Source organism: Schistocerca americana, chromosome 3 (genome assembly GCF_021461395.2).
Source record: "Schistocerca americana isolate TAMUIC-IGC-003095 chromosome 3, iqSchAmer2.1, whole genome shotgun sequence".
Lineage (NCBI taxonomy): Eukaryota > Metazoa > Arthropoda > Insecta > Orthoptera > Acrididae > Schistocerca > Schistocerca americana.
Window position 1 is genome coordinate 163,502,559 of NC_060121.1, and position 17,713 is coordinate 163,520,271.

At 43.9% G+C, this 17,713-nt stretch overlaps 1 protein-coding gene across 1 annotated transcript in view; it reads right to left on the reverse strand.

The window, feature by feature from the left end:
- Positions 1-17,713, reverse strand: part of LOC124605946 (sodium-dependent neutral amino acid transporter B(0)AT3) — a 538,536-nt gene that overhangs the window by 155,201 nt on the left and 365,622 nt on the right. Inside the window, exon 2 of the mRNA XM_047137906.1 lies at positions 9,839-10,114. Within this exon, the coding sequence (XP_046993862.1) occupies positions 9,839-10,075 (237 nt within the window). The 5' untranslated portion in view covers positions 10,076-10,114. The remainder of the gene's footprint in view (positions 1-9,838; positions 10,115-17,713) is intronic.

A 17,713-nucleotide genomic window follows, 5' to 3' on the forward strand; every position in this document is an offset into this window, starting at 1 on the left:
GTTACAAATTTAAATTCAGGTGTAGCGTTATTTATCTTTGTTTATATTGTTCTTCTCTCTTTATTCTTCAAACACACACACACACACACACACACACACACATACACACATACACACACACACACACACACACACACACACACACACACACAGAGAGAAAGAGGGAGGGGGGAGAGGGGAAAGGGAGAGGGAGGGAGAGAGAGAGAGAGAGAGAGAGAGAGAGAGAGGGAGAGAGAGAGAGAGGGAGAGAGAGAAAGAGAAAGAGAGGAAATGTTTTCCCATTGTTTAGTCTTGTTTTCTTCACGTCTGTATACTGCTTAGCTTAAATATCTTAATTATGTTACAATTGCACTGTCAAAAACGAAATTTGTTCTTTTTTGGTGCCTCAGTCTCTAGCTGTAATATATTTTTTTTTTGTTGTGCGCCATTACTGTATCCTCTTTGATGACGATATTCAGTTATAGCACAGATAGTTGCCTTGTAAGGAAGCACAAAAATAGTTACTCAGTTAAATAACTTAGTACTGTATAGGGCCCATATTTTTGCGCTTTTCATCCATAAATAAAATTATTAATACGAGGGATAGTCATAAGCCTTTATTTACCAATGAGAAAAAATAAATTTAGGTAATTATTTCTTTTTTTGTTTGTAGGTACATGTTTGTAGTTCTGGAGGACATTGAAATTCCCTAGCCTCAGTACTGTAGCACGCCCAAGACAAGCCGAAACAAAATGGCGCAGCCCTATAATGAAGTGTAGTATCGTGCTGATAAGTCTTTTGGAGGGGAACAACGATGCATCAATCCATCCTGAGATGGTGGAAGTGCGCGGCAACAGTGCGCTATTGTACGACACAGTCGTTAGCTGGCGCAGATGCTTCGACTGCGGACAGACGACTCTGAATGACGCAGAACGAAGTATCAGACCATTTCTCTGTGAAGGCCTGGACATCATATGAGGTGTGGAGATACTGGTGCTCAAACACTGGCGTATGACAATCGAGTTGCGGTAAATGTCGAAATCAGTCATGGATGAGTTTCCAACATCTTGCACGATGGTAGAGCACTTGCCCGCGAAAGGCAAAGGTCCCGAATTCGAGTCTCGGTCCGGCACACAGTTTTAATCTGCCAGGAAGTTTCATATCAGCGCACACGCCGCTGCAGAGTGAAAATATCATTCTGGAAACATTCCCTAGGCTGTGGCTAAGCCATGTCTCCGCAATATCCTTTCTTTCAGGAGTGCTAGTTCTAAAAGGTTCGCAGGAGAGCTTCTGTAAAGTTTGGAAGGTAGGAGACGAGGTAGTGGCAGAAGTAAGGCTGTGAGGACGGGCCGTGAGTCGTGCTTGGGTAGCTCAGATGGTAGAGCACTTGCCCGCGAAAGGCAAAGGTCCCGAATTCGAGTCTCGGTCCGGCACACAGTTTTAATCTGCCAGGAAGTTTCATCTTGCACGATGTTCTAAACATCGCTGACCGCTGGATTTTGCGAGTACTCGCCCCCATTTAAACATCCGGTCGAATCGAGGCAGAAGCTATATCAAGCCAATTCAGATGACTTTTTTAGCCGTCTAGTCACTACGGGTAAATGCTTTTTTTGTCACTACGACTCCAAGACAAAGGAGCAAACGAGTAATGGAAACATGTGGATTCACCGCCGTCGAAAAAGGCGTAGACCCAACCATCATTAGACAAAGTGATGCTGAGTATTATTACTGAGACTGCCGGGGGTGGTGTTTACAAATCATAATCGTCAGGGAAACTGTCACAGGAGTGTACTACAGAAGTCACCTGACGAGGATTTGGGAGACTGTCGAGACGGAGATTGGAGGTAAGCTGTCCGAGGGGCTGTTTTCAATATTCGGCAACGCCACAGCTCATTATGCAGTAGGATAAACTGACACAAGCTGTCAAGTCTTATAGTCGTCTTACATGACATTACATAGTCTTCTCTTTTCCACGTATGAAGAAATTGTTGTGTAAAAGGCACTATAAAAATGACAAAGAAGTGGTTTTCCTTTACAGCCGAAAGGCTGCTCATCAGCAATGTCATCCATCGCTGGGAGAAATGTTTCACAATACAGGATGAATGTTTACAGTATGACATTATGGAACCACGAAAAGCTGATGTGATGTTTCTACATTCACGGATAATCGGTTTGGGTTCATTGACCTTCTTCAGTCATGGATTAACATTCCATCAGGTTTCTTGGCGTCTTGCAGCAACTGTCACATGTAGATGTCTGTACACTGTAAGACAAAAGAAGACGACCCACAACGAAGGATTTATCCGAATGGGACGGAAATAGGTAGATATTATGTATATGAGCAAAGAAATGGTCAAATTGGCTCTGAGCACTATGGGACAACTCCTCAGGTCATCAGTCCCCTAGAACTTAGAACTACTTAAACCTAACTAACCTAAGGACATCACACACATCCATGCCCGAGGCAGGATTCGAACCTGCGACCGTAGCGGCCGCGCGGTTCCTGACTGTAGCGCCTAGGACCGCTCGGCCACTGCTGCCGCCCCAAATGGTCACAATTTCAGAAAAAAATGGATAATTCATTCAAAAGAAAGAATTTCACAATTTGAACAAGTCAATAACGCGTTGATCGACCTCTGGCCTCTGTGAAAGCAGTTATTCGGATTGGCATTTACTGAGTTGTTTGATGTCTTGCTGAGAAATGCAGTGCCAAATTCTGTCAAATTAGAGCTTGAGATCGTCAAAATCTCGAGATGGTTGGAAGGCCGTACCCGAAATTCTCCAAACGCTCTCAAGCGAGGAGAGATCCGGCGACCTTACTGACAGGTAGGGTTTGACAAGCACGACGACATGTAGCAGAATCTCTCGCCGTGTGTGGGCGGCTATTATCTTGCTGAGACGTAAGTCCAGGGCGGCTTGCTGTGAAGGGCAACAAAACGAGGCGTACAATGGCGCCGATATGCCAGTGTGCTGCAAGGTTGTCGAGGATGACAACCAAAGGTGTCCTGCTATGAAAACAAATAGCACGCCAGACCGTCACTCCTACTCGATGGGCCGTATGGCGGGCGACAGATCAGGTTGGTACCGCACCCCTGTCTGGATTGTCTCCACACATGTCTTCGGCCTATAATTTCATTGACTGGAGCAGAGTTGTCTTCAGTGACGAGTCCCGCTTCAAACTGAAGCCGGATGTGCAGCAAAGATCCGTCTGGATTCGTTGCGGACAGCTGTGGGATACCAGCATCACCGCCAGAAGCTTTTTCTCTTGAATAAATCATCCAACTTCTCTGAAATTGTAATCGTTTGGCTGTACATGCAAATAGCACTTGTCAATTTCGGTCCCTTTCGGATAACTCTTTCGTAGAACATGTAAGTGACAGATGCTGCAATTGAAACCATTATGTACACTACTGGCCATTAAAATTGCTACACCAAGAAGAAATGCACATGATAAACGGGTATTCATTAGACAAATATATTATACTAGAACTGACATGTGATTACATTTTCACGCAATTTGGGTGCATAGATCCTGAGAAATCAGTACCCAGAACAACCACCTCTGACCGAAATAACGGCCTTGATACGTCTGGGCATTGAGTCAAACAGAGCTTGGATGGCGTGTGCAGGTGCAGCTGCCCATGCAGCTTCAACACGATACCACAGTTCATCAAGAGTAGTGACTGGCGTATTGTGACGAGCCAGTTGCTCGGCCACCATTGACCAGACGTTTTCAGTTGGTGAGAGATCTGAGAATGTGCTGGGCAGGGCAGCAGTCGAACATTTTCTGTATCCAGAAAGGCCCGTACAGGACCTGGAACATGCGGTCGTGCATTATCCTGCTGAAATGTAGGGTTTCGCAGGGATCGGATGAAGGGTAGAGCCACGGGCCGTAACACATCTGAAATGTTCAAAGTGCCGTCAATGTGAACAAGAGGTGACCGAGACGTGTAACCAATGGCATCCCATACCATCAGGCCGGGTGATACGCCAGTATGGCGATGACGAATACACGCTTCTAATGTGCATTCACTGCGATGTCACCAAACACGGATGCTACCATCATGATACTGTAAACAGAACCTGGATTCATCCGAAAAAATGACGTTTTGCCATTCGTGCACCCGGGTTCGTCGTTGAGTACACCATCGCAGGCGCTCCTGTCTATGATGCAGCGTCAAGGGTAACCACAGCCATGGTCTCCGAGCTGATAGTTCATGCTGCTGCAAACTCGTCGAACTGTTCGTGCAGATGGTTGTTGTCTTGCAAACGTCCCCATCTGTTGACTCAGGGATCGAGACGTGGCTGCACGATCCGTTACAGCCATGCGGATAAGATGCCTGTTATCTCGACTGCTAGTGATACGAGGCGGTTGGGATCCAGCACGGCGTTCCGTATTACCCTTCGGATCCCACCGATTCCATACTCTGCTAACATCATTGGATCTCGACCAACGCGAGTAGCAATGTCGCGATACGATAAACCGCAATCGCGATAGGCTACAATCCTACCTTTATCAAAGTAGGAAACGTGATGGTACGCAATTCTCCTCCTTACACGAAGCATCACAACAGCGTTTCACCAGGCAACGCCGGTCAACTGCTGTTTGTGTATGAGAATTCGGTTGGGAACGTTCCTCATGTCAACACGTTGTAGGTGTCGCCACCGGCGCCAACCATGTGTGAATGCTCTGAAAAGCTAATCATTTGCATATCACAGCATCTTCTTCCTGTCTGTTTAATTTCGTGTCTGTAGCACGTCATCTTCGTGATGTAGCAGTTTTAATGGCCAGTAGTGTATTGTATGCCAAAGAATCTTTCGTTTATTTAATGTAACGCCAATCAGTGACTCGAAGATACCGAATCTCTGTGAGTAAAGACGCGTTACTGTTGCTTCTAGTAGTTTCACGGCACCGTTTTTTAAATGCAACATGGTTCGGGAGGAATAGCAATTATCATATGTGATCGTAGCAGAGACTAATCCGAAAAGAAAAAAACTCGTTTTCAAGAAAGTGTAGATAACGAGGCCCGATGCACTTACACAGTAGGAGAAATCAAATATCACACAACACCAAACATTTCCAAAGAAGTGGTTTTGAATATGTGTCTCGACAAAGGCACCAACATAAGTTACAGAGTGATACTGGTACGAGTGTCGTTGATACCGTCGAAAATAAAAGTTACTTCATCAATAAACAGAATTAACCTGATTGCTCGGCGATTTAAAATTAACTGACGACAACATCCAATCGTCTTTTTTCGTCTCCTTCTCGGAGGTGTTGAACCCGCTGTAAATGATAGAGACTGAGCAAAGGTTATGTCTGCCATTTTCGTGCGTGTTGAACGCCGATACCTATAAAATTATACGTGTGTTTGTTGATGACTAAGTTCTACCGGCTGGATAACTTCTTCTACAGCATCCACACGCGTTTTCATTCGCACGTTCTGGTGAGGTGCCGGTAGATGTGGTCTTGCGGTTCTAGGCGCTTCAGTCTGGAACCGCGTGACCGCTACTGTCGCAGGTTCGAATCCTGTCTCGGGCATGGATGTGTGTGATGTCCTTAGGTTAGTTAGGTTTAAGTAGTTCTAAGTTCTAGGGGACTGATGGCCATAGTTGTTAAGTCCCATAGTGCTCAGAGCCATTTGAACCATTAATCAGGTGAGATATGATCGCTGAGAGGGGCGTCAGTCTCACACAGTTTAGTGAAGACACAAGCAACTGAGAGGGGCGTCAGTCTCACACAGTTTCGTGAAGACACAAGCAAACATTCCTAAATGTTTGGTACAGTGCTGTTAGAAAATCATCTACCATATTTTGTACAAGCAGCATCAGCCTTTCCATTTTAAAACCCGTTCACAAATACCTAATCGATATACTCAGCATTTGTAGATACGTTGCTCTATGCAAGCATGCAGAATTGGCCAACAAATCACAAATACAGTTAAAAAGAATCAATTACGTAATGTTAATAACAGCTTGAACTTTCACACAAAAACGTCAGTAAATAAACCAATAAACCCTTAGGACCTGGAGTACCAAAACTCGAAATGAAAATTTGTCTCTGTAACCAGCTGTTTCACCGTAAACAATAAAATCTGAACACGGCTCATAAGAAATACTATCAACTTATAAAATAAATACTATTTCTCCTGAAACATCCTGTACATATTGAAGCTGCACACCACAATTTACAGAAAATATTAAGGATGAATATGTTGAAAAAGCGGATTGATAATTCGAGACCAGATTTTAAACCGTAAGACATTTCCAGTGCACACATGTACTCTGAAAATTTTTTGGTTATCAACTGCAGACTGAAACCAAGTACGAGCAGTCGCAAAAAGATAGAAAGTTAAGGAATGGGACCTAGCTAAATTGAAAGAATAGGAGGTTTCTGAGACTTTCCGAGGGAGTGTTAGGCAACAATGGACTGAAGCAGAGGGAGGAGATACAGTAGAAGTCGAATGGGCTGTTTTGAGAGATTAATTTGTAAAGCCTGCAGAGAATCAAGCAGATCAAAAGCATAGGTCTAGTAGGAGATATTAAAATACTACTTTGTCTGTTTTGTTTATAGGCCTCTCTTCCACAGTCGCTGTTGTACAAGTAATGTAGGTTATACAATATACCATCTTTTGCGATTTTACTAAAAGCCGAAAAGTCTTATTTTGTCTAAATAACACTTTTCTTGCAGCTGCAAGATACGATATATAACACATATATAACATATATATAACATATAGGAAGCAGGAATGGCTAGAGGACAGATGGGAGGCTGTAGAAGCGTGAATAACTTGCTGAAAGATGGATACGACGCACACTAAATTTAACAGATGTTTGGAGATAAACAGCTGCATGAGTATCAAGTGACCGTAATCCAGTATCGAGTAAAGAAGGGAAGTTGAAAAATGGATAAAATATATAGAAGGGCTACGTAAGAGAAACGAAGACAAATTATAGAAAGGGAAAACGAAGGAGATGAAGATATTGTGGGAGGTATGATACTTTGAGAAGAATTTGACGTAGCAAAGAAAGACCCAAGTGGAAATAAGGCCCCTAGAGCAGACAAAATCCCTACAGTTTTACTAAGACTCTTGGCCCAGTCAGCCTTGACAAAACTATTCCACCTGGTCTGCAAGACGTATGAGACAGTTGAAGTACCGTCAGAGTTCAAGAATATTCCAAACTACGCATGTGTGGGCAAGTGTGAATGTTATCGAAGTCATGGATGTAAAACAATGCCAGGATTTTTTTTATGGACGAATAGAAAAACTGGTCGGAGCCGACCTCATGGAAGATCAGTTTAGATTCTGGAAGAATGAAGGAAGTACCGACGCAATACTGACCCTACTAGTTATCTTAGAAGATAGGCTACAGGAAGACTTTTATAGCAATTGTAGATTTGGTGAAAGCTTTTAACAATGTTGGTTGGAATACAATCTTCGAAATTCTGAAAGCAGCAGGGATAAAATGCAGGGCAAGTTTATCGACAACTTGTACAGAAGTCAGACGGCATTTATAAGAGCGAAGGACATGAAAGAGAAGCAGTGGTTGCGAAGAGAATGAGACAGGGCTGTGGTCTTATCTCCGTTGATTTTCAATCTTTTCGTTGAGCTAGTAGTAAAGGGAATACAAGAAGAAATTTGGAAAGAGAATTACATTTCAAGGAGTGTTAAAATTTTCGAGGTCTGCCAACGACATTCTTTCAAAGGCGGATAAGGACTTGCAGTGAATGGAGTGTACAGTGTCTTGAAAAGAGATTATATGATGTACAGTAATAAAAGTTAAACAAGGTAATGGAATGAATAAAGCCAGGCGATACTGAGAAAATTCCGTTAAGAAATGAAACACTAAAAATAGTAGATGCGTTTCGCTAATGTGCCACCAAAATAACTGATGGTGGCCAAAGTAGAGGATGCAAAATGCCGACTGGTTGGAGAGAAAGGATCATTTCTGAAAAAGAGGAACTTGTTAACATCTAATACAAATTGAAGTGTTAGAGTAATTAATGAATAGGTACTCAATCAAATTGGAAGATAAAGAAATTTATGGCACAACTTGACTAAAAGAAGGGATTAGTTCACGGTACACGTACTGAGGCATCAATGAATCGTCAGTTTAATAATAGAAGAAAGTGTTGGGGTTGAAAGCAGTAGAGAGAGACCGAGAAATGAATGCAGTAAGCAGGTTCAAACACATGTAAGTTATAGTAGTTATTTGGAGATGATGAGGCTTGCAAATGATGTACTGGCGTAGAGAACAGCATCAAAACAGTCTTCGGACTGAAGGTAACAACATCAACAAGAACAACATATAGCGAAGGATTAATGCTATCGCCAAGTTTCATGATGGTATGCTTCGGTAGCTGCGCGGTCAATGCAGCGGCTTGCTAACCGAAGGGACCCGTGTTCGATTTCCGACCGGGTCGGAGATTTTCTCTGCTCGGGAACTGGGTGTCGTGTTGTCCTTACATTCGTACCATCATAACTGATGCTACACTATTGAGATGGCTGTATAGGCGCGTCCTGAAAGCCAAAAAATTAAAGAAAAAGAAAGCGAAAAGTTTCTTGGTTTCGAGGTACATCTACCATCCGTACGAGGGTGAGTCAAATGAAAACCTTAAATGTGTAATAACAAATAGAAATTTCGCACCGTTATCCTGTAAGTTGGTAAGCGTGCTACAAACAGCGTGAAGAATGGCCTGTAGGTGGCAGCATAGTGCAGATGCACACATACCGTCGCGGTATCAGTATAAAGATGGCAGCCGCACTTGCGACTTGCACCAGGGAAGAACAGCGTTCTGTTATTCGGTTTTTGCGTAGTGAAGGTATGAAACCTATTGAAATTCATCGACGAATGAAGGTTCAGTACGGTGATGCATGTTTGTCACAGCAGCAAGTCTACGACAGGAGTAGGAAGTTCGCAAATGTGCGACTTCAGTGGAAGATGCTCCTCGTCCAGGTCAGGCACAACGAGTTGTGACTCCACAGAACATTGCAGCAGTTGATGCCATAGTGAGGGAAAGCCGCCGAGTGACACTGAATGACATTGCAGCATGTTTACAGATTAGTCATGGGTCAGCACACCACATCGTGCATGATGTGCTCCAGTTTCACAAAGTGTCTGCAAGATGGGTGCCACGGCAGTTGACTCCGGAAATGAGAGAACGACGTGTAGATGCTTGTGAAGAACTTCTTCGGCGCTTTGAACGAGAAGGTGATGGCTTCCTTGCAAGAATCGTTACTGGGGACGAAACATGTGTTCACATCCACCAACTCATCAACAACACCACAGAAGTTTCGAACAGAACCATCAGTAGGGAGGGTTATGCTGACTCTCTTTTGGGACGAAAAAGGCGTCATTTTGGAACATTACATGCCTAGAGGGTCCACTGTCACCAGTGCATCATACACACATCTCCTAAAAAGTCATTTGCGGCCTGAAATCAAATCAAAGCAACGTGGATTGCTGTCTGCAGGTGTCCTCTTGCAACATGACAATGCAAGGCCCCACACTGCCTGTACAACAGTTGCAACAATCACAGACCTACATTTTGAGTGTCTTCCTCATCCACCATACGCACCAGACCTTGTCCCAAGTGATTTCCACATGTTTGGCCTACTCGAAGACCCAATGGGAGGAAAGAAGTTCCGTTCTGATGAAGAGGTACGCCTCGCGGTCCATGAGTGGTTGCGCGGACTACCAAAAGAATTTTTTTCTAAAGAAATTTATGCACTTTGTAAGCGCTGGAGGACTTGCATTGAGCGTGGGGGAGATTATGTTGAAAAGTGACACAGCTTTGTACCACTTCTGCACAATAAATAATGTTTAAAAAAATATTTAAGGTTTTCATTTGACTCACCCTCGTACAACAGCTTTTGGGGTTTGTAAGGTGTCCTTTCTCATATGTGGAGTTGCGTACCTTCGTGTTGGGACTGGAGTCGTCGAAGGCGATGTTGGTAGCCCCGTAGCTGTTGGAGCCACCATTCTCGACGACGAGGCGCCCGCGCATCTCCTTCATCTCGAGGCGGTCGAGAGATCGCTGGGGATTCAAGTTCTGGGAACTCTGTCTCCTGACGAGATGTGCTGTGTTGGCCATGGCGACGCTTGGTGTTGCTGATCACATGGTCAGCAACATCTGAAACAAGCAGAGGGAAGCGCCTTTAGGGCTTAGAGCTCAAAAAGGATGTGTGTAACGAGAAAGCACATCAGTATACGGTAGCATGTATGATGTTTGTCGCATATTACGGGGTCCAATCGTAAGATACTGAAACGGACAAATTGCCTACGACACTTGCAACTGTTGTGATGTACCGTCGTGGACAAAACGAGCGAGACCCCTCGCCTTTTCGTTATGCTGATCCGTACACCTTTAAAGTCTGCTACACAGCATAACAGGCCAGGCGACGAAGTGCTACCAACATACTATGCGCAGGAGTGAAATTGAAAAACTACCCGAACTTTATCACACTGCTTTCAATCATGTGTGAGAATATATTAACTGCAGATCGTTTTGCGATTTTCATTGCGAAATTGCCGGCTTATTCATGTCTGGGGTAATAATAGAGGGCTGTTTTCCTGGTTTGTCTGCTAGCGTAGTGAAAGGTGTTTGCTACTGCAACGGAGGTCTGGTTTGTTTTCGGTTCTAATCTTGATGGAGACAAATAGACCACCAGTAAAGCAATTTTAAGAAATTCTCGCGCCCCCAATACGTTTTATTGCTGCCTTTATTCGGTACCGGCGCCCTGCGGATGTAAATTTGAAAATCTTGTAGAATTGCATACTTGTTACTGCCTACATTTTCCGCTTCTGTCAATAATTGAACTGTCTTAAGTGTGGCACTGAATGATTTTTTAACTGAATTTCGTTATGAATCTTCACGCATTGCTAAATTTGCACACTTTCATGGTAGGTCAGCATCGGTAATCCAGTATGACTCGTCTGAACGTTGACACAGACCGTTTCGCGGCCGAATGCGTATAATGTTTTGCTAATTCGTAACGATCCTAGGTACTTTGTCTTATTAAAATAGTTATGTTATCTGGATAAGCTGAAATTCAGTTTTATTAGTACATTTCATACTAATTAGCATTTCTTCTTTCGCTTATATCTTATATTTATGTGTTGTGTTTAACACACTAATCAGCATTAATATAGTCTCACACACGATTGAAAGCAGTGTGACGAAGTTCGGGTAGTTTTTCAATTTCATGCCTGCGCATAGTATGTTGGTAGCACTTCGTCGCCTGGCCTGTTATGCTGTGTAGCAGACATTAAAGCTGTGCGGATTAGCATAACTAAAAGGCGAGGGGTCTCCTTCGTTTTGTCCACGACTGTACAGTGACAGAAGTAAAATTTATTACAGCATCATCATCTTGACTCAACGCTACCAAACTGATACTATGGTATTTCCGTACATGTAGGAAATGTTGATTAACATTCACCTTCATACGAGGTTTTTTCCTATTATATTTATAGGAACAGTGCATTCGTGCAGATAAAGACTGATGTGAGTACATTATGACTATTGGATGTGTCTAATGTTACTGGAATTTTACAGGTGGAGATCGCAACGTGGCATGGCCATACGACGAGTACGTGTAGCTTCTCAATCTCTTTCAGGATTTGAGAAGCGTCGATTCGTTAGCATGGAGGGCATAGGATCATCATACCTACGGATCACACAGACACCTGGCTGTATTGCAACGACTGAAGAACGAATTCCGGCGAAATGGGCTCTAGACAACAGTGTGGCAAGAAGAGTAAGCAGGGGTCGTTCCAGAACGACTACACCACGAAAGGATCGTGGGATTGTCTGAATGGTTCTGACGAACAGGTGGATGGTCCTGACGAACAAGTGGATGTCAACAACCGAAAACCGGGCAGATGTTGCAGGCGAAGCGTCACAACGAACGGGCAGGAACAGATTACTGGAAGCTGAGTTGAGACCTGAAGTTGCCTTGCGTGGTTTACCACGGGCATTATACCATAGAGACTCGCATGGTTTAGAGGCAGAGTCAAGTGGAGCACTGAGTGGCATTCTGTGGCGGTTAACAATGAGATTCGCTTCTGGTTGTGCCAGTCAGAGAGACGTAATTGAGTCCACAAACGAGATGGTGAAAAATCAAAGGTAGCAATTATCCTCGACGTCCTTACTTCTCCGGCTTGTGAAAGACATATGTAATACTTCAGTCAGATTTCGGTTGTGCGGAATATACGGGATGAGGTACGTTGGACGTAACGCAGCTTTTACTTATCTTATTTCGTGAACGGTTCGAGATATGCAAACGTGGTTTGCGGCAAATGACTGCACGCTGAAGGATACATGAGTGGTTTGTAAGAATAATGCTGTGATCTGTGGTATCAACCTAGGTATCGAAAACAATGATTCTTTTTAATGGAACTGTACGCTTTTCAGAACTACATTCAGTAGCTTCTGGAAAGAGAATTACTGTGATATAGCGCTTGTTACTATTAGCGTTGAAGCCTTTCACAAAATATCCCGAGAAATATACTAAAACTGGAAAGCAATGCGGCCAGTATTGGCTGGTGCGATGCAAAAACTGCCAAGCAGAACTCTCATGTAAGACTCTGTCTTTAGATGCAGTAGGACAGGCCTACGCTACCAATAAAGGAGCAGAGCCTTGTCATCATCACCGATATCGTCCAAATTTATGGTATGTCCAAGCGTTTTTTTTTTTTTTTTTTTTTTTTTAAATAGCATTTTTGACGCAGGTCGGGCGATGCATGAGGCACATGTGATAGTGGTTGGGACGTCGATACTGGTACAGAACGATAGTCCGAGGGTCGTAGAACCTACTCCTTGTCCAGAAACTTTTGGGTTCTAGTCCTCCCTCGGGCATGGGTGTATGTATTGTCCTTAGTGTAAGTTAGTTTAAGTTAGATTAAGTACTGTGTAAGCTTAGGGACCGATGACCTCAGCAGTTTGTTCTCATGGGCTCTTACCAAAAAATTCCAAATTTCCAGAAACTTTTTTATTTTCAATCTTTTCGTTACCCGCACTGTAAATGAACCGAAGTAACGCTCAGTATATTATACTTGTTAATGCTTTTATAAAAGGCTTGAAAAAAGGCAAAGAAAAATATGGGCTTGCAAACAAATTAAAGGAAGGGATTGAAAGGCGTACAAGAAAACTTCATACGGGGTGGTTCCGTAAGAGCGTGCAAAAATTTAACAGGACATAAAGGATTCTCCACTGAACAATTTGACGTAGGAAATTTGTGGTAGCAGAAACCAGCTTAAGGAGTTAATAGGAACGTTACTGTGTACTTTTTTTTACCTACATTAGCTACAGTTAACTGTAAATACCACCAGACTGAACGTACCATTTGTACTGCATCTTACAAACCGTGCTGAAACTGACGGCCGTCAACCTCAGTGCAAGCATGACACCGGCGAACAAAGTTCTGACATATATCCCTAGTGTTCGATTCCGGGCGGGGTCAGGGATTTTCTCTGCCTCGTAATGACTGGGTGTTGTATGATGTCCTTAGGTTAGTTAGGTTTTAGTAGTTCTAATTCTGGGGGACTGATGACCATAGATGTTAAGTCCCATAGTGCTCAGAGCCATTTGAACCATTTTTATATCCCTAGCGTGTTTCCAATTACATCACGGGCAGCTACAATTGTGGCAGCTAATTCCATCTCCTATCCACTGGGATCTCATACACAAATGACTCTGGATATCCCTATAGGAAATAGTCAAGGGGGTTCTCAGGTCAGGTGAACTCGCAGGCCACGGAATAGTATCTCTCATTCCAGTCCAGCTGCCAGGAAATACAGCACTGAGATGTTTGCGGACATCCACACTGAAGTGAGGCGGTGCACCGTCATCTTGTATCCATATCCTCTCACGAACAGCCAAGAGTACCTTCTCCAACAACTCAGGTGGAACTCTTTGCACGAACTTCAAACACATGTGGCCATTTGGACGGCCAGGTAGAGGATACGGCCCAACAAGATGGTCGCCTACAATGCCGGCTCAGATATTCACAGCAAAACGTACTAGATGGTGAGACTCTACTACAGCGTGAGGGTTCCCTTCATCCCAAACATGGCTATTCCCGGTAATCGAGATATCATCACGATCAAATGAGTCCTCGTCAGTAAACAGCAAGGTTTGGAGAAAATCTGCTCTATCAATCCATTGTTTGAGCAGCCACGGACAATACGACCCTTGGTGCCAAGTCAGTCACAAGCATTGCATGGAATCGTCGTGGGTGATATGGGTGTAACTGTTGTTCGCCGAGTACACGCCACACGTTAGTATGTGCAGCGCCCATTTCACGTGTTATATGACGAGTAATTACAGCGCGGTCCGCTGCAACACGTTCCAGCACCTCCCCTTCAAAATTTGGCGTACGTGTGGTCCTCATGTTGCCAGGTCCCTCTTTTCTTCTTTCCGATGAACGTCTCCCGCATTCGTCGCTGGAGAGAAACAAACTCTCGTCGTGACGGATGATGCCTGTTAGGAAATCGTTCCCTGTACAGCCTTTCAGCAGCCAGAGCACTGCAACGTACTTCCACACACACAAGTTGCATGTCAGTGATTTCTGCTAAACAGTAGCGCTACAGCTCCATCGTATTGCACTGTACGTCTCTGAATAGCACTGAAATATGAATGAGTCTGTTGTTGATTCACAGCACGTTCTGTATGGGACAAGTAAAGTAAATAAAAAAAACCTTTATCATGACTAACTACTAATCAGCCTCGTCCTCCTTGTTTCCTTGCACGACATAAAGAATGTGCATGTGAATAAAGAACACCGTACGTGTAAACTTTTACGCATGTTAGTTGTAAATAAGTTGGAAAACAGTAATGCCAGACAAAGAGGTAGACAAGTTTACCTCCATACCTCCTTAAACTGGTTTCTCCGGCTCCAGGTTCCCGATCTCAAATTGTTCAGTGAAGCATTCTCTATGCCCTCTTACATTTTTGCACGCTCTTACGGAAAGACCCAGTATACACAGTTACATACTTTTACTTTACAGGCTGGGTGATATTCGTGGCAAAAAACAGGTGAAGTAGTAATGGCCTCGGCACTTTCCATACGTTATAAATGCCGCAGTATTACAATTACATGGTTGTTTTAAGTTTCTATAGAAAAAGAAACTTGGTTTAGTTCATAAAAAGTTCTCTCTCGTCGCAAGTTTGGCAGAAAACCGCGTTTCGTCAAATATTGGCGAGAATAGCTGGCGATGTACATTCTTCTCGGGATGTGATTTCGTCTTCTCTCCCGATGGTCAGATTTATCTGCTCCGGGAAGATCTTGCTGGCGTGCAGCTGCCGAGGTTAATGGAATACGAAATCCTAAACTCTTTGATTACAATCCATTCCTCAAGATTCCTTTGCAGAGTCCTCGTGGACGCTATAAGTACAATCCTTTTTTGGAAATTTATTTGCAATCCCAATATTTCTTTGCTTTTTCTTTTCAAACCTTTTATGAATATATCAATCCCATGTATTGATCATTTTTTCTGTTTATTTGTAGCGTAACTAAAGTAAAAAGTGAAAATAAAAAGAAGTTTCCGTGTGGTTCTAGGCGCTTCAGTCTGGAACCGCGTGACCGCTACGGTCGCAGGTTCGAATCCTGCCTCGGGCATGGATGTGTGTGTGTTTAAGTAGTTCTAAGTCTAGGGGACTGATGACCACAGATGTTAAGTCCCATAGTACTCAGAGCCTTAAAAAGAAGTTTCTGCCAACGCACTCGACTCCACAACATTCGGACTGTCGTTCTGTACTCCTCCCTCTGTGCCAACCGCTGCCTGGCACTAAACTATCATAAATGGCTCATGCCATCTGGTGCTTCCACTTCGACCACTTTCATCTCTGGTCAAGTCCTTCATATGACATATTCGTAGCCGCGCGGAGTAGCCGCGCGGTCTTGGGCACCTTGACACGGTCCGCAAGGCTCTCCCCGTCGGAGGTTCGAGTCCTCCCTCGGGCATGGTGTGTGTGTTGTCTTTAACGTAAGCTAGTTTCAGTTAGATTAAGCAGTGAGTAAGCTTAGGGACCGATGACCTCAGCTGTTTGGTCCCATAAGACCTTACCACAAATTTCCGATTTTCCATCCTCTTAAATTATTCTAAGTCGGTGATAACTACTAGCCCCGGTCCCTTTGTTAGACAAATCTTCGTTTCCTATATGACATAGATGCAGGGTCGTCAGCTATTATTTTGGTATATGGAACTATGGCGTATGCTAGTTTCTGGGGCCTTAGATGGAGCTGAGGAAAACTATTTGAAATGTGTGCACGCGTCCAAATATTTGTCGAACAACTACAGTTTCGTTAGATAACTTTCCCTTCAAACCCTCCCCATCTCTGCTTACTTGCCGAAGGAAAAATAGAATTGTCGATCGTTCATACTTATTAATGATCAGCAGTTCTATTCACTAAAAAAGAAACTGCTGCATTAACTTTCTTAGATTTCTAAGAATGGAAAGAAAACCGTAAACAGTCTTCGCCTGGAGGCGCCTGAACTCTTGTAAAATACCTTCTGTCGGACATAAATAACTGGCGACAAGTGACCCACAAAGTAAATACTTGTCTTAACAAAACGTAGTATTACACTTCATTTAAGCTTGTGCGCAAATTGTTTACCATCGAATGCAAGACACGTTTGTAATCGTTGTTCGAGATATAGATGGACAGATGAAAGACGTTGATGATATGCCGTTGAACGCTGTGGCGTGTCGACGGCGCATATCGTCTGGTGCAGTTTGGCGATTCATGATAGACTGCATCTTTCAGTGCTCCCTACATAAAAGAAATCAAGAGGAGTCAAATTAGGGGACTTAGCTGGCCATTGTACTGCAGCATTCCGTCTTACCCAACGGGGAGGAAACTTTCCATTCTTTTCAGAACAGGTAGAATGTTTGTAAGAGAAGGTGCAAAGTATTTCCATTTAACACCCCTGGCATGAAGCAAGGTCCCGAAATGGAATTTCCTATCACGTTGCACCATGCATTTATGCTCCACGGTCGTTCGTGTTGTACTTGACGAAGCCAGTGTGGAGTTTCAGCTGCCCAGTAGTGCATGTTACGTAAATTTACATCACTGTGGTTCGTAAAATCCACATGTGGGGAAAAAGTAATGTTGTCTCCCAGGCGCTGCAGAACAAACCGACAAAATTCTACATGACATAAGAAATCACATACTCCGATTTCCTGATGCAGTGACACATGATAAGCGTGGAATTTATGCCGATGTAGGATTCGAATGACATTCGCCTGGCTGATGCCACATTCCTTGGCAATATGTCTCGTGCCACCAAGCAGATCGACAAGCATCGAGCCGGCCGCGGTGGTCTAGCGGTTCTAGGCGCGCAGTCCGGAACCGCTACGGTCGCAGGTTCGAATCCTGCCTCGGGCATGGATATGTGTGATGTCCTTAGGTTAGTTAGGTTTAAGTAGTTCTAAGTTCTAGGGGACTGATGACCACAGATGTTAAGTCCCATAGTGCTCAGAGCCAGCCACAAGCATCGTAGCCAGAACAGCTTCTTTATATGCTCTGTCAGTTGCAGTCTTCATCCTCGGCATATCTGCCTGTTCTGACTAGTGATCTAGTGATCTAGTGATCTGTACAAGTACCTGTTGCGATGGACAGCGAGGACCAGGATGGACATCTGGCACAGCACCGTTCCGCGACAACGTTTCTCTGACATTCGCCATATGAAAGTAGCATGTCTAACTTCTCCTCATCAGCGTACATGTTTG